This window comes from Sceloporus occidentalis, unplaced genomic scaffold (genome assembly GCF_023333645.1).
Source record: "Sceloporus occidentalis isolate IW3139 unplaced genomic scaffold, rSceOcc1.0.p SCAF_1, whole genome shotgun sequence".
NCBI lineage: Eukaryota > Metazoa > Chordata > Lepidosauria > Squamata > Phrynosomatidae > Sceloporus > Sceloporus occidentalis.
In genome coordinates this window covers 46,673,334-46,697,250 of record NW_028316981.1, presented here as the reverse complement: position 1 = coordinate 46,697,250, position 23,917 = coordinate 46,673,334, and the positions used below count along the sequence as shown (strand labels likewise).

Genomic DNA, 23,917 nt, shown 5'->3' with positions numbered 1-23,917 from the left:
AAGGGAAAGTGTGACAAGAGGGGACTCCCTAGGAGTAAAGGGCCATGCACAAGGCACCAAGGGCTCCAGGGAAAGGCCCCCAAGTCACCACATGGTTGGCATAATAATTGCAATGTTTGCCAATGTTTTTTGTTGGGTAGTTGGAGTAGTTTGGAGATATTGTGGAGTATTGGAGATTGTGATTTTGTAGGGCATATAGTATTTGTATATAGTAGAATAAAGTAGATCTTTTATATAAGACTACTGAGTTGTCTGGTGTCTTGGGTGAAGATACAAGAGTCAGCAGAATCCTGGAGAAGTTTGGAGACATCTGAGGAAGAAGAGTGAGAAGGCTTCGAGAGTTTGTCAGGGTCTTCAGCCTATTCTCTGAAACTCTGCTGCTTTGGAAGAAAAGCATTAACCACTGACCAAAGCTGGTCAGCTCTGCTGCATAACAAGGTGGTGAGTTAGAGCCAGAGGTGAAGAGCAACAACTCCCATCATCCCTGACAGTCCAGGCCTTAAAAGGATCAAAAATTTTCCCAGCTACTGTTCAGGATGTTAAACTTTCAGTGTTGTTATATGCTGACGATATTGTTTTGATTTCGGTCACCTTAATTGGAATGTGCAGACTCTTAAAGAAGCTAAATGAATACTGTACAAAGGAAATGTTAATAGTCAAGCACTCTAAAACCAAAGTTGTGGTTTTTGGTAAAAAAAAAACTTCATCGGTGGAATTTTGAGGCAAAATCTATTGATCAACAATCCTACTACAACTATTTGGGTTTAAGATTTCAATCTAATTTGTCATGGAAAACTCATTTTGTTGCTACTAAGCTAAAATCATCCCTCTCTATAAATTCTCTATTGAAATTTCATAGACTTCAAGGAGGTCATTTAGTAGCACCTACTATCGAGGTTTATCAAAGAAAAATTGTTCCCCGGTTATTATATGGAGCAGAAATTTATGGATACAACAGTGTCTCAAATTTAGAAATTGTTCAGAACTTATTTCTAAGATCCCTGTTGGCTGTCCCTAAGTGTACCCCTGTTTCTTTTCTGAGAGCAGAAACAGGCCAAACTACTCTTCTAGCTGCTACACATACTGCTCTTGCCTTCTACTGGTTAAAGTTGTTATCCATGAGTGATTCTAGGCTCCCCAAACAATGTTTTTCAGAACAAATATCTCTTAATTCTCCAAACTCCTGGGTATCTATAGTTAGAACAATATTACAGAGCTATGAGATTAATGTGGACTCACTTCCAAATTATGTCACCCGTAGTCAAGCAACTGATTAAAGAGAAAATTTATCTTGCTTCCAAATGGGCCGATCTTCTTTCACTTTCGAGCTCTTCTTTTTCTCTTTGGTACCCATTGTACAAGACTTCATGTGGGTTAGAGTATTACTTTATTAATCTTACTCTGGCCCCTGCTGGAAAAGCATTTACTGCTCTAAGATTCCAATGTATGCCTTCTGCCTATTTGACATAATAACAACACTCCTGTCCATCTAAGACTATGTATCTGCAAAACTGGGGCAGTGGAGAATATAGAACATTACCTTCTACATTGCCCTCTGTATATATCTCCTAGACAAAGGTTTCTTGATTGTATTTTGAAATCCCTTTCTGGTAGATCTTGCTTTCAGCAGACTTGTGTCCTTTTGGCTGGCAACAATGCATTTGTTACTTCTATGGTAGCAAAATTTGGTTTAGCTGCTAGCAAGATTAGAATTAGCTTTCTTGATGGGAATGATGGCTAGTTCCAGTCTAGTTTTATGGTTATATTATTTTATCTTTTAAGATGTATTATTGGCCTTTTGTTGATGGATCTTTGATTAACTTTACCATGTTGTTTTTGGTGATTTTTATGCTTTTATTTTTAAACTCTGTTTTTGTATTTACTGTTTGGATATATTTTATATTGTGACGGCTTTTAGCTTTTAACAATAAATTTCTACTCTTTTGTTCTTTATGGAAAATTTTGGTATGATGAGATGACTTCTGTTAAAAATGACTTTTACTTATAATAATAATAACAAGGAAATAACAGTGGTAGTAGTTTTAGGAAACAGAAATTATGTTGGTTATATTCTTTGGCAGAAGAAGGGCAAGCTTTCACAGCAATACATAGAACAGGGGTCGGCAACCTCCGGCCTGCGGGCGCCTTTCCGCCGGCCTCCAGTCCCTCCTGCCACCGAAATCGCCGCCGATTTCGGCCGCTCTGGCCGCCATTTTGAAGGGCAAAATGGCGGCGCCCATTAGGAGGCCCGCTGCGGCCTCCGGAGCCCTGAAACGGGGCTCCAGGAGCCTCACCGGGCCTCTGGGAGGCCCAATGCGGTAGCCAGAGCCCAGAAATGGGGCTCCAGCAGCCACACCGGGCCTCTGGGAGGCCCAATGCGGCAGCCGGAGCCCAGAAACCCTTTTCCTGAGAGGTCTTCACAGACCCTACACTGAATACATGGGAGATTGGTTTTAGGTGAGGTTCTTAACTAGGCAGTCACTTGATAGGTTGCAGAATGAGAAAAGAAATAAATAAGGTGAACACTTGTAGGCACTTGAGTATTTGGTGAAATGAAGGTCTCCATGGAGCTTATTGCACACGCCCTGGAGAATGGGCCTGGTGCAGAATGCAAGGCGGTGAGAAGGTAATGAAATGGGGATATCACATATTTTACCATGCAGATAGGGCTGCCATAATTGTCCACTTTTACCAGGGACAAAATGTAGGACAAATTCAAGACCAAACTGTAGGGCAACTGCAGGACAAAACTCAGCTCAAAATGTAGGACATTTAAGGTCCACCATTTTTCTTCAATGTCCTACATTTTGGGCTGAGTTTTGTCCTGCAGTTGTCCTACAGTTTGGTCTTGAATTTGTTCCACATTTTGTCCCTGGTAAAAGTGGACAATTATGGCAACCCTACATGCAGGGGAATGCCGCCGATGCCGCTGGAAGCCCCCGTTCCATTCCCCATCCATCCCACAGAGGCTAATTTTCAAGCACTGTTCAGAACGGTTCTTGAAAATCAGCCTCCGTGGGATGGATGGGGAATGGAACAGAGACTTCTGGTGGCATTGTCAACATTCTTGCAGCATTCCCCCATGTGGCAGAATACGTGACATCCCCATTCTGTTGCCTTCCCACCCCCTTCCATTCCGCGCCAGGCCCATTCTCCAGGGCCCATGCAATAAGCTCCCAGAATTGCTCCTCTAGGTTCTGGGGGCAGGAAAAGAAAGCAGCCTTAGGTTCTGCATGAGGGATGTCCTTGCTTTAAGTCATGAGACATAATGGGAAGAGATTCCTTAGGACAGCCTCAGAGCAATAAACCTGGCCAGGTAGTAATTGGTTTGCTTCTAGGGCTACATGATTTGCTTAAGGGAGTTTGAGGAGGAGGTCAGAAAGAGACTCTTTACTTCAGTGGAATCCCAGATTGAGTAGCTCTCCCTCCTTTTCAGTTCACATTTTAAATACAAGGTTTAAATCTAAAGAAAAGTGGCCCTATATAAATCAAAGCCTGGTGTCTTCTTATTTCCAGAGTCAGTCAACAATTGCTGTCACTGGATTGTCTGTAGGCATTATCATTACATGTCCACTTTGTAACGTGATGCAAAATTGCCTTTTCACTTCTGATATCTTCTTTTTATTTTGTGATGAGCCTAATATGTTATAAACCACTTTGGAAGGCAGGATCCTACCTATTTTAGTTTTTCTAAACATGCTGGTGTTTCCAGTACTTCAGAAAGTGTAGGAGTTAAAGCAAAATTAGCTACTTCTTACATAACAACCAAGGTGAAATGGAAAGTCCTACATAATAGAACTCCCTTTACTCTACAATTTTCTGCTTTTGTGGTAAACCTGTTTTTATAAGGTTGCTTATAACATTCTGCAAACTTTCATAATGTATTATTAGGAAAACATTGCACAATACAAATTAACTAGAATGTGTATGGTGACATGGAGGCAAGCACTGAGTCAAAACTGGTAGGATATGGCACATATTGTGAAATTATATACATAATCTTGTATCAAACAATACATATTTTAAATGAATAGGGTAAAATATCCTTTGGATTATTGATAGTTGTGGTATGTTTGGTTTTTTTTAAAAAACAAATCAAGGTGTAAGCAAAGGACAGAGTTTTAATCATAACCCTTTGGTGTTGCAAACACTGTAAGCAGAATGGCAATTATTTTCTATTAAGATGCTGTCATCTTTTTAGTAGACTGATGATTATGTAATGTCGCAGGAGGAACTAAGAATCTGATATTCAAACTCTGCTGGCAGTCCTACTTTGCATCACAAAGTTTCTAAAGAAAAGAAGAAAAGGAGGTTGAATGTCAACGTGATGCATTCAACGCCTTGGAAAAATATTAGCTTTTAATATTTAACTAGAGGCTGTTGAGGTTGCATCACAAAGCACTAAGAAAATACATACAAATTCCAACATTCCATTACATTCATGTGTTATCCGAAAAATGAAATGCAACTGGTTAGGCATCTACAGAGACATTCTTCTAAATTATATAGAGCAGAGGAAGCAAGCTATCCTAGACCCGGAGCAAATGAAACAGAAAAAAGCACTTAAACAGAGACCATGGCACTGTATTTTGTGTACTTCCATCTGTTGTCCCCTTCTCTTTGCTTCGGTGCAACTAAACACTGCTAACATTGCAGTCTGGTGAGAGAGTAAACAACAATGAACTGTTCTCTTTTAGTATATACTCTCCAAAATTTCACAGAGGAAAACTGAAAACTCTGGCCGAGATGGCAATTGTTATTAATGAGGAACACCACACAATTTTAGAGAAGCTGTAGTAGGGGCTTGCTTTTGCCTGAGCCTACTAGGAAGGGCAGGATTCTACTCCCTCCTCATCTCACCTACTTTTGCACTGTGAACTCAGTTTGCAGCAATGGAAGTTAGCAGAGAACAAACCAAGGAGAAAGAAAACAAGGGCCCGAACAGACAGGCCAAAATAAATCTGCTTTGGATCACTTTGGAGGTATGCTGTTTAAATTATGCATGTGTCCTAAGAGGCTGGAAACCTCCTAAGGACTAGAGCACAGCTTTGGCACAACTTCTGGCCTCTTAAGTTGCATGCATCATTTAAACAGCATACCTCCAAAGTGACCCAAAGCAGCAATATTTTGGCCTGTCTGCTCAGGCCCTAATACATTTTAAAAGCAGCTGAAAAACAGAGGATTAATCAGGAATATCCCTGCCAAATAGTGTTGGTTGGATGGAAGATTAGTAGCAAACGAACAAGAAAGGATTGAGATGTTTGGGGCTCAGGAATAGCTCGAGAAATAGTCCTTCTATGTACACATGTATCAGATATTTCAGGAATGGTGTCACAGAAAATAAATAAATATATGAGTGCGAACCCTTTTCTGTCCCACCTAGAAGATTAAAAGCCTGATGCCATGCATTTTTACTTGATTACTTGGATAACACAGAACATGGTGATGATGAAGAGAAACACTGTGAGATTTAGGAATTGACTGGTAGGAAGATGGAAACAAGATGCAGCTTTTTCCTTTACCACTGTTCCCCTTGGAACAATCACACCATGTGAACCTGCAAAGGCGTATACATTTATGAGTGAGAAACCCATGACCTACTGAAACTTTGTTCTTCCAGCTTCCATCCAACATCTAACTTCTAAATAAAGCCAAGAAAATAGGCTGGCCCCATAGAGAAATGGGGATAGAATGACCCTCCTATATCGCAACATTGTTACTCAAATGATGTCTTATAAATGACAACAGGTGGTGCTTATATTTCATCCTATATTTTTTGTTTTGTTTTGTTTTTGCAGGTGTGAAGATATGCAAGATAGGTGGCATATATTTTTCTTCATTCCATCTTAGGTTCATTATATTTCCTTTTCTTGTTTTCCTAATGCATGCTCATTGGGGGATTAATTTTATTTTTAATGTATTTTATTTACTTTGTGTTCATTCCTTTGTATAAGCAAGATCAAGCCAGCAAAAGAGGCCAGAATAATCACACAGGAAAAAAAAATCTTGACTTTCTGCATGAAACATCAAAGCAGCAGAGCTTGCAGGCTTCAAAGAATTCCACAGTGACTGCAGACCTATCTCCGGAGGTGCCAACTTTAAAAAAGTAATTTGTGCCTAACTGAATACATCACCATTATGATGCAGTTTCATATAAATTAAATAGGAGTATTATCCTTTCATTGTGAAGACACTGATTTTAATAACTAAAAATTCAACAAAGGACAGTGATTGTTAATTATGCCATTGCAGTCATCTGTATATTCCTATTAAAGATACAGGTTACCACGGCATGAATATACTTTTTATCCCATCCATGGCTGGTGGTATGTTTCTAACTGAAAATGAACATTCAGCTCTTTAAGTTATTTAATGAAGAGCATGATTATGGCCTTCGGCTCTTTCTCTTCAAAATTTTAAATTAGATTCATACCTTGCAACCATAACAAACTATACCAGGACAACTTTTTGGAAGAGATTTGATGCAACAAATGGGACAGGGTTGTTCGACATCAAAAATCATGTTTATTACTGTGTCAGGAACTGGACTCTATTAATTCATGACCTTCTACAGAGGAGACAATTGTGTTAATTAACCCTAACTTTTAACTCAATTTATTTATAATTAACTTAACTTCATAGAATCATAGAATCGTAGAGTTGGAAGAGACCACTAGGGCCATCCAGTCCAACCCCCTGCCTTGCAGGAAATCCAAATCAAAGCATCCCTGACAGATGGCCATCCAGCCTCTGTTTAAAGACCTCCAAGGAAGGAGACTCTATCACCCTCCGAGGGAGTGCATTCCACTGTCAAACAGTCCTTACTGTCAGGAAGTTCCTCCTAATGTTCAGGTGGAATCTCTTTTCCTGTAGCTTGCATCCATTGTTCTGGGTCCTGTTCTCTGGAGCAGCAGAAAACAAGCTTGCTCCCTCTTCAACATGACATCCTTTCAAATATTTAAACAGGGCTATCATATCACCTCTTAACCTTCTTTTCTGCAGGCTAAACATCCCCAGCTCCCTAAGTCATTCCTCATAGGGCATGGCTTCTCTAAAATTTTACTTTGAATATGCAATTAATTAAATTAATTAAGTTAATGTGTTCATAGGTTCTTGTTGTGCTATCAACTCTACATGTTCTTTTATAAACTAATTATGATAGGATAAATATGTGAAGACTCATGAGAAGGAAACCCCTGTATTGAGGATCTCTAACTTGTACTGAGGCTTTCATTTTGCAAATGAATATGTAAGAGGGACTATTGTGAGTGGACTATTATTTTCATGGTATCACCCTGGACTAGCTCCATAAGTTGGGTATTGGAGGTGCTGTGCTTCAGATGTTTTGTTTCTTTTGTATTTTGAAATTTTACAGTACTTCATCACATAGTAATTTCTTAAATGTAGAGCACTCTTATTTCTGCTAACTTCCTTCTCTCTATGTATATGTATGTGTGTATGTGTATATCTATCAGGGAGAGAGGGAGGAAAGGGGGAGAGAGAGTAACAGTTCCATACCCTACCACACTTCACAGATGAAAATTGGGCCACATAATGCCAGTCAAATTAGAGTGGGCAAAATGGCAACAGTTATTTCTGAGGAAGAAGACACAAACTAGGAAAGTTTGCAGCAGTTTGCTTTTGTCTGAGCCTACTGGAAAAGGTGAGGATTCATCCTCTCCTCTCCACTCTTACTTCTTTTATGCTTTGAACTCTCTTTGCACCAATGGTAGTGAGTTGAGGGTAAAGGGAATGATCCAACTCCAGCGAGATCAATTTAAACTGAAGAATTTCCCTGAACACAAATAGCATACTGTTGTCTACTGTATAAAAACATTGACTAATCATTATCTGTCTTGATTTCAAATGAAAAAGGATAAATTTATATAGGAAATAATAAATTACAAATGAAGACCCGTGAGTGGACTGGTAGAAGAACTAGAGTACGAGCTAAGTGGAATTGCAAATTCCGAATCAGTGATCATTTTAAAAACAGCAACTCTTACCTTAGCAATTGAGCATTCCCTTCCAAAGCAAAGGATTTATTTTGTGGGGGGAGGGAGGATCAGAACACAAGAGGCAAACTTTCTTCTCTCCCATAATGACTAGCTCTTTTCAACAGTGGTTTATTAGATTTTAAAATGCATACATTAAATTCTTGACTCAAGTATGTTTTGCATTGGAATACCAAACAAATGCATCATTCTTTTAGTAAACTAAATCAAGTTTATTAAAATTATTTTAGTTAGCTAAAGTCCTGATGTTGAACCTATGGCACGCGTGCCATGGCGTGCTCCTCCCAACCCTCTCCCGGCCTTCAGCTGCCTATCTGTGACAGCTGGAGGCTGGAAAAAGGGCGGGGGGAGGAGGAGTGACCAGCGCATGGGAGTGGCTCCTCTCTACGGACCTCTGCTGGCCTCCAACTGTTTCCAGAGACACAGCTGGGGGCAGGAAAAGGTCCGTGGAAAAGAGGGACGGGCTCGTGCCCAATCCTCTTCTTTCCCTCTTCCCTTTCCTCATCCCCAAAGAGCTCCAGGGAGTCCGTTGGGGATGAGGGAAGGTTCGGTAAGAAGAGGACTGGGCTCATGCCTATGGCTCTGCCCCCACAGGCCTTTTCTAACCCACAGCTGTCTCTGACAGCTGGGGGCAAAGAAAGGGTGGAGGAGGCCCTGCCTCAAAGGGCGGAAGCCATGCCCTGGAGGGCTTAAACCACACCCCCAGGGCCGGAAGTCCTGCCGCCAGCACACAAACCTCAATGTTTCACTATCACTGCCCTATACAGACGGGCCTGAAAGGTCAGCCTGTGGGTGGAGTCAGGGTACAGCATCCTGGTGATGGACGCCCTGACTCCGCCCCCAGGACATCATGATGCTATGCGCTGCTCCAGATGGTACACAGCATCATGGCATGCCTCTGGTGCTGTGTCCAGATGATGCAGTGCTGAAGGGGCGCCATACACCCATGCCACCATGGCTATGGCATCCTTTGGAGGGTGCAAAAAGAAACTGCTTTTTGCGGCTCCTTTTCATGCCCTCCAAAGGCCAGATTGGGGCTATGGTATGAGGCTGATGTGGCCCTGATCCAACCAGGAAAGGAGCAGTCTGTAAAGCCCTTAAATTGAGTTTACTCAATTCATTTCATTGAAGAGAACTGTTTTAACTGATTGTATTGCACTTTGCTATATGGACAACACATTTACCCTTGGTTATGTATTAATCAATGCATGGGAGGGGGGGGGGGAATATTGCTATATAAAATCCCCTATATGCTATGTATCTGACTGTTGACTTAATGAAGTGTCATGGAACAAGGCTGGCTACAATTCATAGACTTCTCTCTAGTTTTTCCTGAAACATACTGGTACCTGAAGAACAGAGAAGAAATCAAAGGAAACTTATCATATATAGTCATGTATAGGTCAACCTCATGTATAAGTCAAGGGTAGCTTTTGGGTAGGTTCTTGTCCTGCCATTGACCCATGTATAAGTTGACCCAGTTTTTTGGGATCAATTTTGTAGTATAATTTTTTTGACTTATAGATGAGTATATACAATAAGCAAATGTGCATGAGAAAATTTGATGAAAGCTGCACCAGGTTAAATAACAACAAAACCAGTTGCAAAAATGGTCCTATCCAGAACAGAAGCAGTCCTTCACCTGAATCTGGTTTTTCCAAAGGCTGGGGAAGTGAGCTGATATTTGAAAAATTACCCACATTTGGAACAGAAAGAACTTGAAGGTTAAAACAACTGTACATGGAAGAAAGCAAAACGGATACATTTTCCCATTTTTACTCAGGAGGAGAGGTGTTTGTGTGTTTTGTTTTATTTTTGGGAAGTAAAGATGGATCAGAAGGCTCGATCAGTAAGCACTCTGCATTTTAGGTCAGCATTGCAGAAAATGACAAATGGTCCAATGGACTTCTGTGGGCAGTGACAGCCATGATTATATAGTTGCTATAGCAACAGAGATATCAAGCATTTCTCAAAGGTATGATATACATTCTTGATGAAACACACAATAGCCTTATTGGTCAAGCAGTATCTCAGAGCAAAGGCAGGGGGGGCCTTTCTGTAAATGCTTAATGAGTACTAACCTGGTAAGGTAACAATATTTAATATGGCTTTTTGTATGCTTGCAAATTACATTGTTTTTATTGCTATTTCCTTACCCTAAAGGAATCATTTGCATGTACTTGCAAACAAAGCTGCATGCTGCCAAATGGATCTGGCACATCCTGATTACTCTATTGATTTGAATGGAAAGAACATTAAAAAAAAATATCAGGCGAGGAAAAGCCATTTAGATCCACAAAAATAGTGTGCGATGAAGAGCTTCACATTTCCTGATGGTTAGGATACCTGGGGCAGTATGAAATGACAGAGGGCTCCACAACTGGGACATGAAAGCAGAGTTTTCTCTAAGGGCACCTTTCTTTGGTTGATATATCCTTTCCATTTCCATTTCAACACTAAAGCATAACTTCAAACTTGGCAGAAACACTTCCAATTAATCCTCTGTCATCCCACTTTTTCAGCTATTTTAAAATGCCCCAGTTTCTCTCCTTCTCCCTCTTTTCCTCTCTGACCTCAGCTTATTTCAGCTGCTACAAACTGAGTTCAAAGTGCAAAGGTACTTTTCACTTAAGTAAATTGGGGTTGGGAGAGGAAAGGAACGGGAACAATGGCATGGTACAGACTACCCAAATGCGGTGTACTCCTGGCGATACTAGGATTAGGGACTGTGCACTAACTGCACAGTCCCTAACCCTAGTACGGAGTGGTGGCGTAACAATGGTGGCATCCCATGTACACGGGCACCACCATTGTGAATTAAGTGCAGCATGTCGTCTGCATGGTGTCAGATGTTGCTTATGTCATGAGTGCACCATTGGCACACTCATGACGTCCACCCTGCAGTGCAAAAAAAACCCCTTTTTTCTGGGTTCTTTTTACTCTGGAAGGAAGAAGCATGGTTTGGTGGCTGCAGCTTCCCTCCAGAGGGAATTAGGCCGCCAGCAGGCTTCCCTTTTTAGTAGAATTTTGTCCTTGTCAGGAGGTTTGGACAAAAGCAAAGCATGTGATCTTCCTCACTTTTGTCATGTTGGCCACATGTGCCTCAGTTTTCATGTGTAAAGTATTGATGGGGATGCTTAAGATTAGGGATGGAGGAGAAATTATTTGGTTTACTTTTTAATAGTAGTCCTGGAAGCCAATGTGGGCTGAAAATCACTTTGTAGTTCAACATCTCTATATTTTTGAACTTTTTGATGCCATGTAGAAAATAAAATCGTTGAAAATCTTTGAAGAATATATATATTTCATCTTCAAAATGAATGAACACACTTGTGTCAATGGACAGTATGTTTATATGAGCAAAAATGAATAACAATTGAGTAAAAAGAAAATATGAGCAAAACTAGTATGGATTTTCTTTGTGCAGGATCCTTCTTTGTGGAGGATAATTATAGCACATTAACTATCACGGTTCAATGCTAAGGAATGATTGGATCTGTAGTTCGTTGAACCACTGAGGTTCCCTTGCTGAGAATCCCAATTACCCTTGCCCAACTAATCCTAAGACTTTGTAGGATGTTGCAATGGCATTTAAAGTGGAATCAGAGTGCTATAAATGGGTAGTTTGAAAGGGTCCTCGATCCCACTGTGGGACAAATTTCCTCACTCTTGATTTCGGCACCATATTTTAGAGGAACATTGTGCTCCCAGAAGTCTCAGAAGCATGATTCTCCTCTGAAACAAGGTGTTGGCTCACAGAGTGCCTTATTGTAGCATGGGAAGCTTTTAGTAAAAGAATTACTGCTGCACCACCACTATTTGGTAGCATGCCACCAGTATCAAGAGCCACATATGAGGTCTTTACGTGGCACAAAAATGGGTTAGAGGCGGCTGAATGTAGCTCACAAGTGATACATTGTCCATAATGGTTCAATTGGTTATTATATATACCTTGCATTCTCTATCTTGATCCTGATCGGGCTCTCTTTGACTGCTGTTTAGCTGATAACAGGAACAGGAACCCATGAAACAGATTTTTTTCCCTCACCATGCATATAGTGCAAAATGGAACTCATTGCTCAGACTAGTTTTGTTATTTTTCTTCATATAAATACTGGGGGGAGGGGGAAAGAGAGGTGGAAGAGAGAGGGAGAGGGAGAGAAGATGTTGGGGTGTCCTGTAGTTCATATTCACAGAATCTTTAGAACTAGACAAAATCATTCATTTGATGATCCCAAACAATAAAGAAGTAGGGGAATCTCATCACTCTAAACAAATCTAAAGCATGAGGCCCAATATTTCATTTTGTAATATTAGGCCCAAAACACACGGGCCAAAAGCAGTGGCTTCTGGACATGTTGGAGGGGCACCATTTATAGGATGCATATCTCCAACACAGCTGGAAGCAGTACTGAGGCCACACTCTGGTCCCTTAAACTGGGGCAAAAAGGAGCCAGGATAATCTGGCTTCTGGCAGTGTGGCTTGGGTACTGTAGCTGCAGCCTGCTTTTGGAGCAGGCTGTGCAGTCACCATGGACCTGATTTGCTTGTGGCTAGAGTGGCCTCTGGCCACACTTTCTCAGACATCTGCTTCACCCCATAGTGTTCCTTTCATATCCTGTTATTTCCATATTGCTGATGAGATCTCAACACTATTCAGGACTTCATAAGGTTAGTTATTCCTACACACAAAGCATTTCTATGTAGGGAAAAACACAAAACCTGCCTGATGATCACATGTTGTTGACTGCATATTGCTTCAGTTGCATGAGTCTAGTTCATTAGAGGCACACTGCAGGTTGGACACTTAAAAAATGAGCACCAAACACAACTTTCACCAGTCATAGTTATGACCACCTATGACTTTCAGGGAACAGCTGGCTCCCCTCTCCCCCCAAAAAAGTCTTTAATACATGCTGTTCTACTTTTAACCTTTCTGTTCTACTTTAACCTTAACTGACACTTTATTTTTTAATATTATAGTTTTGATACATTTTATCAAATATTTGAATGCTTTCATCTGCATGTTATTTCTGCATTGTTGTAAGCCTGTTTGAGCCTCAATTCTGGAGAATTCTGGAGAAAAACTTGGATATTAATCGAACAATAACACAGCAAAACAAAAGTAGCTAAATAATCCAGCAAAATAAATAAACCATACAGACTAATAAAAGATTAAGATCATTTTTTGAGCAAGTTATTCTTCTTCCAACACAGAAATTACTGGTTTTACAACCTCAGAAGAAGAGAGAAAGTCTCATCCAAATTGAAAGCATGTTTGCAAGGAAAGGGGGCAGATTTCAGGAAACAATTCTATTCATTGTGTGTCAGTCACACAAACAATTTACTGCAGAACTTGGTTGAATCCCTTGGCTACTGATCTTACCACTTCTCTATTCTAATATTTTGATTAAATTTGGCTTATTGATTTTGCTGTGCTTTGCTTGACCTTACAGAAGCCGCTTGTGCTCTTTTCAAGTGCCACTTTGTATTGATTCTGCATAAACCTATACCTCCTATAATTGGTCTCACACTTCTTGGAGGGAGCTTTGCTTCTGCTCCAGGGATCCACAGAGCTGTTGAGAATTCTAAGCAGTTTTGTTGTCAAGGCCAATTATATTGGCAGCGTTATCACTAGTGTTTCATTTGTACATCACCCACTTTCCAAAGGGAGAGGTTAACAAGGTGTGTCATCTGCCACAGTGTTCAGTTGGGCAGCAAATAATGCATGAGGGATATAAGCTATCTTTAACTGCATCTTACTGTGTGGGAAAGCTTTGACCACTAGTTCCTGTTCACAATTCAGCTGCAAATGATAATTGCTCTCAGAAGAAAGTTCATGCAACATTCATTAGCATCTCTTAATGCAAGGGTGTGCCCCAGGACCCAAAGCTTTCCACCTTCAAACCCTTCCACCAGTTCTCCAAGCCCCCCTGCCCCATTTTTTTTAAAAAATGCACATTTTGGGGACATATTTTTTGCATTAAAATCACAGAAAATCCTCCCAATTCATGAAAACATGTTGAAACACCCAATATTACATATATAATCGAGTTGGTAATTTTACTCTGTTCCCAAATAGCTTCCCTTTCCCTCTGTAGGCCTCTCAAAATAGTAACAGAAAATGATGTGACATCATTTCTGCTCACCACTATAAAAGGAAAACTGAGGTAGCTGGGCTTGCTGTAGAAATGGGGGGAGGAATATATAGCCCATGGATGGATTGGTGGGTGGTGAATCACTTTTCTGAGATGAAGTTATGCAAAACAATACAGACACCGCAACTTCCCTCTAACACCTGTATTTCCTAGAAACAGCAGCATCCTACAACTATATTGGAGAACAGACAAGGTGGGCAACCTGTTAGGCATATTCATTGATTGACATCCATTCTGACTGGTGTTCATGGAGATGGAGTCCAAAAACAGCTGCAGGATATATGTATGCCTGCAGTACAGCTTAGGATAACAATGGGGAATGTTTTTTAGAAGTCTTGTTAAGGGGTTTTGATATTAAAAAAAAAAAAAATCAGAAGGGACTGCAATGTTGGCACAGCTCCAGAACCACTTTGTTTCTGTGTTGGAAACACAATTGCTCATAACAACATCTATCCTTTTCCACTATGCCTGCACACAAGAAAATGTTCTGCTGAAAAGTACATTTTGCAGCTAGGACATATCAGACACACTAAATAAATTCATGCAGAACTATTGTCATTTCTGGCTACAGCCTATACTCCCCCCTCCCAATAAATAGAAAGTGGCAGTCTAATATCTAAATCTGCATTGACCTGCCGTTGTGAAAATGAAATAAAAATATGTGTAGACTATAGACATAATACTGTTGTTCTTTTTCAAAAAAAAATATATTGTGTGGTGTTTTTTTAAAAAAAATTACAAATATTAAGACATCAGCTGTCATTCTGTTGGTGGATTACAGTCAGGTTCCTGCCATCAGAACTCATTTTTTTGGTCACAGCAGAGGATGAAATTCACTATTAACCATGCAGTGAACAACTCAAGTCCCAAACCTACCTTTCCTCATCTGCATGTTTGCAAGCCCACCACATCCTAGTTGGTGGAGAGCAGAGAGATATAGTTGGTGGAGAGTAGAGGGATCACCATACTGGAGTTGGGACATCCTGTTGTAGCTTCATCTCATAACTATATCGCCTGGTGCAGGATCTCAGCCAAACTTTTGATTCTCATAAATACTGTAGTTTCAAACTACTTAAATGATTTTATCATGCTTTTACAATTATGTATACACTCTAAATTCCACTTCTAAAAAGGCAACCCACAATGCAATTATTTAATATTTGATAACATTTGTTCTCTTAACATTTCCTTTGGTTGAATCTTACTCCAAAACACAATTACAGCCCTTACAATAATAAAAGGTTGCTCTTTTCCCCTTCATGTAAATGTTAGAAAGACCAATGCAGCTGGATACTAATTATATTACTATAGTAGGGAATTCTAAATCAAGCACAGAGAACAGAGCCAATTGTAGAGTGCATGACTGGGGTTTAGTAGATTCATTGTTTAAAGCCCCATTGAGCCATGAAACTCACTAGGTCTTCTTGGAACAGTCAGTCTATAAAACCGATAGGCTTGTAAAGAGAAAGTGGAGAAGAAGAGAGTCAACATATGCCCCCCTGGGCTAACTTGAGAAAATGTAGGATACTGTTTATTTACTTGAGTGGCTTAACAAATCAAAATATGACTTAAAATGAAAACAAGTTATAATAAATCCAATTGCTAAAATAATAAAACAATGCTGAAGCAGTAAACTAAACTAAACTAAAATAATGAATAAATAATTTATCAAATTCATTGCACACTAAAGGGCAGAGACATTGTCAACAGTCATAAATGTCAACAGTATCAACAGCCCTCTATAACAATTGCTTGACAGTCATCTAAAACAATCAGAAAAATTGCCAGGAAAATGCCTTGATAAACAAATCAGCCAAAATGTCCACATCTGTAAACCCACCTAATGTAAAAGGAGAGAACATTCCATATGGTGTACATCATGCCAAAGAAGGTCTCCTTTCCACTATGACCAACTAACTTCATTCAGACAGAGTAAGGTATGTAGGGCTTATCTCTTGGTGTATAAGAACCAGAGCATTCTATACAGAGGGAAGGGGGCTCCAAGATAGCTTGGTTCTCTGTTATTTTGTCAGTTATTATAATGAAAGGTAACCATTGAACTTGATTCAGTAGCTATGTATTACACTTGATCTTTACCAAAAGATCATGGAATAATCATATTTCTACTATTCAGTCTCAGAGCCAGAACAGACTGGCAAAAAAAAAAAAAAAAAAAAAAAAAAAAAAAAAAGCCAGCTTCTCGGCAGCTTGGAGGTATGCCATACACACTACGCATGCCCCCAAGCTAGGAGGAAGCTGCCATGAAGCCACCTGGCTATTTACATGGTGGCAGCTTTACGGCTTTCCCACAGAACAGTGTTTAGATGCCACACACTGCAGGAGCATTATAAAGCTGTGGTGGCAGTAGAAAAGCTGGCTTTTTGCTGGCTCAAAAAAAAGTGGCTTTCTGCTGCTTCTTTTTCTACAGGTAAATAGCTGGACTGGGGCTGTGGTGTGTGATTGCTTTGCAGCAAAGTTTCCCATTTTGAAAAGTGGCCGGCTGAGCTCAGATTCTAATCAGTGGCAAAACACGTATGATAATATCAGGATACATCCTGAATTAGAATTGAATTTGGCAGTGGTAAGTCACTTTTTTTTAGCTCTGCGCTAAACTCCCTAGTTTGATGTGATGACTCTAGGAATAATTGTCTGAATAAATTGTGAAATATTTATTTCTAGGTTATAAAGTAAAACTTGCAAATATTAATTACTCATAGCTCTTAATTTTCAGTGATACCACTAAATTCCATTTTTCATATTAAAGCAGAGGTGGGAAAAAGCTTTACCCTTTTCCCACCCTAATATGTGAAATTGTGCTTAGCTTAGCAAGAATTTGCTGCAGAAGAGAGATATCACCTTTTTAAACAATAGTCTTCACTAATATCAGTGTTTACTTTAGATCCCAAATTCTGTACACAAAGGGAAGATGAATAGGAGGAGAGGAGCCAATCTCTTTTTTCCTAATAAAGGACAGAAAAGAACTGAACAAAATCTATCCATCTGACAAGCCTATTACAGTGTATGTGTGGATCCACTCCTAGCAACTGAAACACATTTGATAACAACAACAAAAAAATCATACCATCCACATACATCTTTCTGTAACATGGAAACAGGTTTAGTGAATTAGAATGTCTACTATGCATATAATGTATTCTGATGTCAGGATTTTTGACACCAATCCATAAGACATTCTCTTTAATAAAATAGCAAATAATAAGCTTAATCTAAGGAAGTGGATAAATAACAGTGCCTGTCCACAAGCAAAATCAAAAGGAGCAATGATGGATTTCCTGAAGAAGTGTATAACACATTTTTGTGTGTCACATGCTCTTGTAAATGTGTAGAGTGGTTCCAGCAGATTTGTGCTTTACAATAACACCTGCACTGCTTCTATCACTGCCTCTCTAGTAGGTAATCTTTCGAGCTCAAAGAAGTACTGAACTCCCAGATCACAAGATGTACAAGTGGTAGGTTACCTGTCACAAAATTATTCTAGCTTAATGAATAACATAGATGGAATAATGTAAATTGCCCTTGGATGTTGCAAAAATCTATTTCCAGAGAGAGAATAATTTCTAAGAAATTTTACTTTGGCAGGAATCAGAAAAGGTGTTCTAAAATTTCCTCCTTCAATCAGTTTTGTAGTTAAATGTGGTAAATCCAAGGAAGGTCAAAGAAAGAAAATTAGTGACTGATTCATATATAAAGAGAGATGTTGCCTTAGCAGCACTTACAAAATAGAAAGCAAGCTATTAATTATCTGAATACACTTGCAGCACATGGCTTTGTACTCTCATAAAAAATGAGGCCCACAGTTTTCCTTTCTATTGATGGCCACTCATCCAAAGAAACTGGACTATCATGAGAACTAATTCTTTAGTTCTCACTGAAGAATTCTATCAGGGTCCTATACTGTCACAAGTTTCTCACTTCAGGCATTTCAGCTGTAATTTTCTTTTTCAAAAATGGGAGTATGAGTTGAGCCAGGGATGTCCAGCCATTTCACTTGCAAAAGCAAAGGGGGAAAAGGTGTCTTCTTCTACTTCACAGTGTAGTGAGCTGGGCTAATGATAAAATCTGAACTGGATAGGATCTTAATTGGTTTGGATAGGCCTGTTACAGACAGCCAAAATAAAGCTGCTTCGAGTCACTTTGGAGGTATGCTATTTCAATGATACATGCGTCCTAAGAGTCCAAAGGCCGCACCAAAGCCACGCTCCAGTCCTAAGGACTAGAGTGCAGCTTTGGTGAAGCTTCCAGACTCTTAGGATTCATGCATCATTGGAATACCATACCTCCAAAGTGACTCGAAGCAGCTTTATTTTGGCTGTCTGTAACAGGCCATAGCATCTTTCACCACATCAGAGGGGAGCTGGTTAATTTTGTGGTTGTAGGGCAGACTGTGTGGCACACACAGTTCTACACACCAAGGAGGAGAGACATGCATAGAAGAAACAGCTGAGAAACTACCACCCCTGCTTTCCCCCAGTCTCTTGATACAGAGAGGGGTCACTTCTGTATCTAATGGTAGGGCTAATCCAAACATGAGCAGGAGTCAGCACAAGTCCTACTCCCCTACATTATTTTTATTATTTGACTGGATGTAGGTAGGTAGTCAGAAGCAGTTCATAATCGATAGTATGTATCTTGTACCATACACATAATTTTTGTATTTCTGGAACAAAACTATTATTCATCTCCCCTCTCCTCTTGCATTTTCTTGATTCCTCTCATTTTCAGTCACAACAGAAAATACAAAGAGTGAGAGAAATATAAAATGTTGTATAGAGGTACACTGTCATATATCACATGCACCCTTGAACAGAGAGAAATAATAAGCTACTTTAGTCTTACAGTGATAACCCTGGTGCCATTCAGACTGAGCCGATCTGTTCATCTGTTTGTTACTTACACATTTACTACTATTTATTCAGCAAACATAGCCATCATGCTGCAGACTTTCTAATGAAATTACTTATTTTAACTTGCAGTTTTGAAGCTGAGAATAATAAATAGGTTATTAGTGGTTTTAAATTACCACTGCAGTTCAGGATTATTGCAGATTTCTATGCTCATAGGACTATGATCATACTGATTTTTAAAAGGGGACATGACATCAACACCAGCCAATTATTATCATGCTAAACCTCCTTTAGGGAGTACCACTGAAATGTGGCATAGTATTTCGCACAACAACAAAAGCTATAATCCTTTAAATACTTACCATTGGGTATACTCTAGTTATGTTGTAAGGCTGATGCAGTGTATATATTTTGAGAAACTCAACACTGATTCACTTATTAGTTGTTCAACAGATGCCTCAGCCATCATGATCAATCCTTTGCTCTCATTTCCTCTGAACTCATGAAATAAAGGTTTGCAGAAAACTGCTTTTGACAGATGCTATGTTTACATTTTGTAATCAAAGTGTGAGCTGTCTCTTATGCTGAAATGACAACTCTGTTGCATTCACTAAGCTGAAAAAATGCAATAAATGAAACTGATGGATCAACTGATTCTGACTGATCATAAATCAGTTTATAAACAAACAAAAAAGAACTAGAAGCTAACGGGGGACACACATATGATGTACTGTCATAGGTTTAAGACACATTTTTGAATATATTGGTTTTTTTTTTAAAAAACCAGAAAGCTGTTTAAAGATAAATATATGTATATATGTTTTAGCCATAACGATCCTGTGCATTACATATTCTTCACCTACCTTTTCAGCTGCTTGCGATGTACAAAAAAATATTGGAATGAAGGCAAGCCATACTATACAGGTAGTGTACATAGTGAATCCAATGGGTTTGGCTTCATTAAAATTCTCTGGGACACCCCGAGTCTTGATGGCATACACAGTACATGTAACCATTAGGAAAATGCTATACCCCAAAGAACATATTATTTGTAGATCCGTAATGTCACATTTGAGAACTCCTCTGGCTTTATCTGGTTCCACTGGTTTATGCTCATCATAATCTATTAGACTGTTGGGTGGATCAACCGCAAACCAAATGAAAACCCCAAGAAGCTGCACTGATATCAAACTTGAAGTGATAGCTAATTGTGATGTTGGGCTAATAAGCCGGGGTGCTGTCACTGATTTTTTGCCCTGTTCAAATATGCGGTAGATACGGTTTGTTTTAGTCAACAGAGCAGCGTAACTTATGCACATCCCCAATCCTAGGAAGATACGCCGGAATGAACACACTGCCACGTCTGGCTTGGCAATCATTAAGAACGTGATGATGTAACATAGAAATATTCCTGTCAATAAAACATAGCTGAGTTCCCTTCCAGAAGCCCTCACAATGGGGGTGTCATTATATCTAATAAATGTAGCCATGACAAAAATGGTGGCAATAATTCCAAGCATGGCCAAGAAGACTGGGATGACAGCCCATGGGGAATGCCACTCCAGCTTTACAATAGGAATTGGACTGCATCCTGTGCGATTCTCATTGGGACGTTGATCGTAAGAACAGAGTTTGCAGCTGACTTCATCGGCTTGGTACTGGTATCCATCACACAGCTCACATTGCCAACAACAGCTCATCCCTTTAATAATCCTCTTTCGTTCTCCTGGTTTACAAGGAAGACTGCAGACAGAAGTGGGGATTTTCTTCACTCCTTTGCCCCATTGCATTTCGTCCATCTATGGATAAAAGAATGTAAAGTAAATAGAACTGGCTATCTGGATGCAATTATCAGGCCACCCTAGAAGACTGGTAAGTTGTTAAAGAAAGAAACATGAATATGAATATATATGAATATGAATATATATGGGTAAAAACAGACAGCAGCAATATTAATCAACTGGGAAGTAAATGAGAAATTTTGCCCAGAAAAAATATAGAGAGAATGTAGTTTCATAACAGAAGAAAAAAATAATGTAAATAAAAGTTATTACTGCAGGGAGATAGAATGAAAATAGCTTTATACAGATTCCAACATAATTTAAATGATGTGCTTCTTTTCCAATCAGCACGGTATCACCCAGACTATTTTGGTATTCTCACCTGAAAGCATTTTAGTGTGTGTGTGTATGTGCGTATGTGTATATTTGCAACAACACAGTGAACGTTCATATAGCCATGCATAATATTTTATAACCTTAAAAGCCAATTTTCATATCAATGACTTAAAAGTAGAATGAACACTGAAGTTTCAATTTAATTTGGGCATCTAGACAATCTTCAGAAATTGACTCTAAATGAACCATTGCTTCTCTACACACACACACACACACACACACACACACACACACACACACTCTTTTTTTAAATTGGATTTTAGGTTACAAAATATTATGCACTGAATTAAGGTATGGGCAACTGATATTATCCCTCTTGGCCACACTTTCAAATGCTGGTAATCTAATAGGTTCACTGCCCTAAGTGATGTTGCATTCAGCATTACAGTTGTTCACTTATTTTAAGACTGTTGCTTACAGGTGGCAATCCTGTGTGCCTCTTCACATTACAGACACTAGGATTCCACTTTAACTGCTAAGCTGCTATAGAATTCTGTGGTTTGGTGAAGAATGGTGAAACACTAGAACTCTCTGGATGAGAATTCTAAATTTTCCTGCCTAAATTGCAAATCCCAAGATTCCATAGGCTGGAGCCATGGCAATTAAGGTGGAATCACAGTGGCTTAGTTGTGAAATGTGCAATGGCCTCTGGGCCAAAGAAAAGTTGCATATCAAAGTCATAGGCCCTGTAAAAGCGGATCGGTGCCCCGGATCAGTGCCGTGGCAAATGCACACCACAGCACCGATCTGGCCTCCGTAGAACACAAAAAGGAGCCGATTTTTCCGGCTCCTTTTTGTGTCTATGAAGCAGTGCCATAGCTGTCGCCAGGCAGCTTGATCATGCCCTTTTGGTGCAGCGCCATTTGGTTGCTGCGCCTAAGGGACATCAACATGGTGCACGCCATCTGAATGGACAGGTGCCAAGAAGGTGGCTTGGCAGCGCGGGGAGGGCTGTGAGTGTGGGGATGCTCAGCCCTCATCCCACCTGCAGGATGGCACTTTTCGCCCATCTGTATCGGGCCAAATGATTTTGCCCACCCATGTTTCCTAAGTACATTAATTTACCTTGGAAGAAGGTGATAATGTCTTGCACACACCCATCTTTTCATTTCTTTCTCTGATGTAAAGTTCTCGAGTCATGCGTTCCATAGTGTGTGCTAGTGTATGTGTACATATAGTCTCCTGCTAATTGTCTTATTCAACCCAAGAGTGCTTTTCAGTGTTGAGCTAGACAAACAGGTTAATAATGGACAGTATCCACTTCTGCATTCATAACAGTTGGAAACAGTGTTCTTAATACCATAAAGGAAACTTGTATTTTTAATAAAAGAAGTACATGTGACTCTTTTATAAAAGAAACAAATTCTAAGCTGCAGTCTTCTTGTTCCCCAACTCTCTTTTTCTCTCTGTCACACAAGCGCACACACACACACATATATGAGAATGTACTATTTTTCACTGAAGTCAACTGATCTATACATACATGTTTAATGGGGGGTGGGTGGGTGTTAGATTACCAAGAGAGCAAACAATTTTTAAAGGATGATCTAGTAATGCTGATTTTTATTCATATCATGCCCATAAGCAACATATCTATAACTAGAGTTCCTAATAGCCAAAATAAGACTATCTGTTGCTGTGATTCTCTTTTATTTGCTTTCATGCAATTATATTTTTATTTGAAATTTTTGTTTTTGTTTTTGTTTTTTTGGCTAACAGATTTCAGATTTGTGTTTGTTTGCAGAAAGGTGAATATAAAATGAATCAAATGTTAAAGTAAGTTTATTCATCTCTTAGCTTCATGGGCTCCTGAGGAAATGTACAAGTAAAAGCCAATTACAACAATACAAAGATAAAACATTTTAAAAACACATTAAAAACTCATAAAAAGCACTCTTAAAATCCAGTTTTAAAACAGCTGAAACAGCAAATTAAGGTAGCATTTTAATGCAAAATGGAAACAATTTCATTTTCTCTTGCGCTAGAGGGTCAGCGTGGATGAGATGAAGCCATGCTTCATGAAGGCAATTTTTTCTGACCAGGTCTGGCCTGAGACATTTCTGGGACAAAGAAATAAATAGTAATGTAAAGCCAAATGTTCAAAGCCTGTTTGAGATTTCCCAACCCATCCTTGACAGGGTCACACTTCCCCTGAAGAATGAAGTCCGCAGTTTGGGAGTGCTCTTGGACTCATCTCTACAGTTGACATCCCAGGTGGAGGCGACAGTTGTCAACTTCGGCTGATAGACCAACTGTGTCCCTACCTGGCTCAGGGGGACCTTGAAACAGTAGTACCTGCACTGGTAACCTCTCATTTAGATTTCTGTAATGCGCTATACATGGGACTACCTTTGTAGCAAGTTCGGAAGCTCCAACTGATTCAGAATGCTGCAGCTCGGGTGGTCAGACCTCGTCTTCTATCCCCTTATCTGTTGGAGTTCCTCAGGGCTCTGTTTTGGGTCCCCTTCTGTTCTCTTTATACACACTCTCCCTTGGCAAACTTATCAGTTCTTTTGGTTTCTCCTACCATCTGTATGCCGATGATACCCAGCTGTACCTTTCCACCCCTAATCTTTCACCAGAGCTAGAGCAGCAAGTGTCATCCTGTTTAACAGCTGTCTCCCACTGGATGCACCATCAGCCTCTGAAGCTCAATATGTCCAAGACAGAGCTTCTTGTTTTCCCTCCTAAGCCCACCCTTC

At 39.7% G+C, this 23,917-nt stretch overlaps 1 protein-coding gene across 3 annotated transcripts in view; it reads right to left on the bottom strand.

The window, feature by feature from the left end:
* The window catches only part of GRM7 (glutamate metabotropic receptor 7), a 576,789-nt gene that overhangs the window by 119,362 nt on the left and 433,510 nt on the right, over positions 1-23,917 (bottom strand). For all 3 annotated transcript variants that reach the window (XM_089520203.1, XM_089520213.1, XM_089520222.1), the window contains exon 8: positions 19,902-20,837. In XM_089520203.1, coding sequence (XP_089376329.1) covers positions 19,902-20,837 — 936 coding nt within the window. The remainder of the gene's footprint in view (positions 1-19,901; positions 20,838-23,917) is intronic.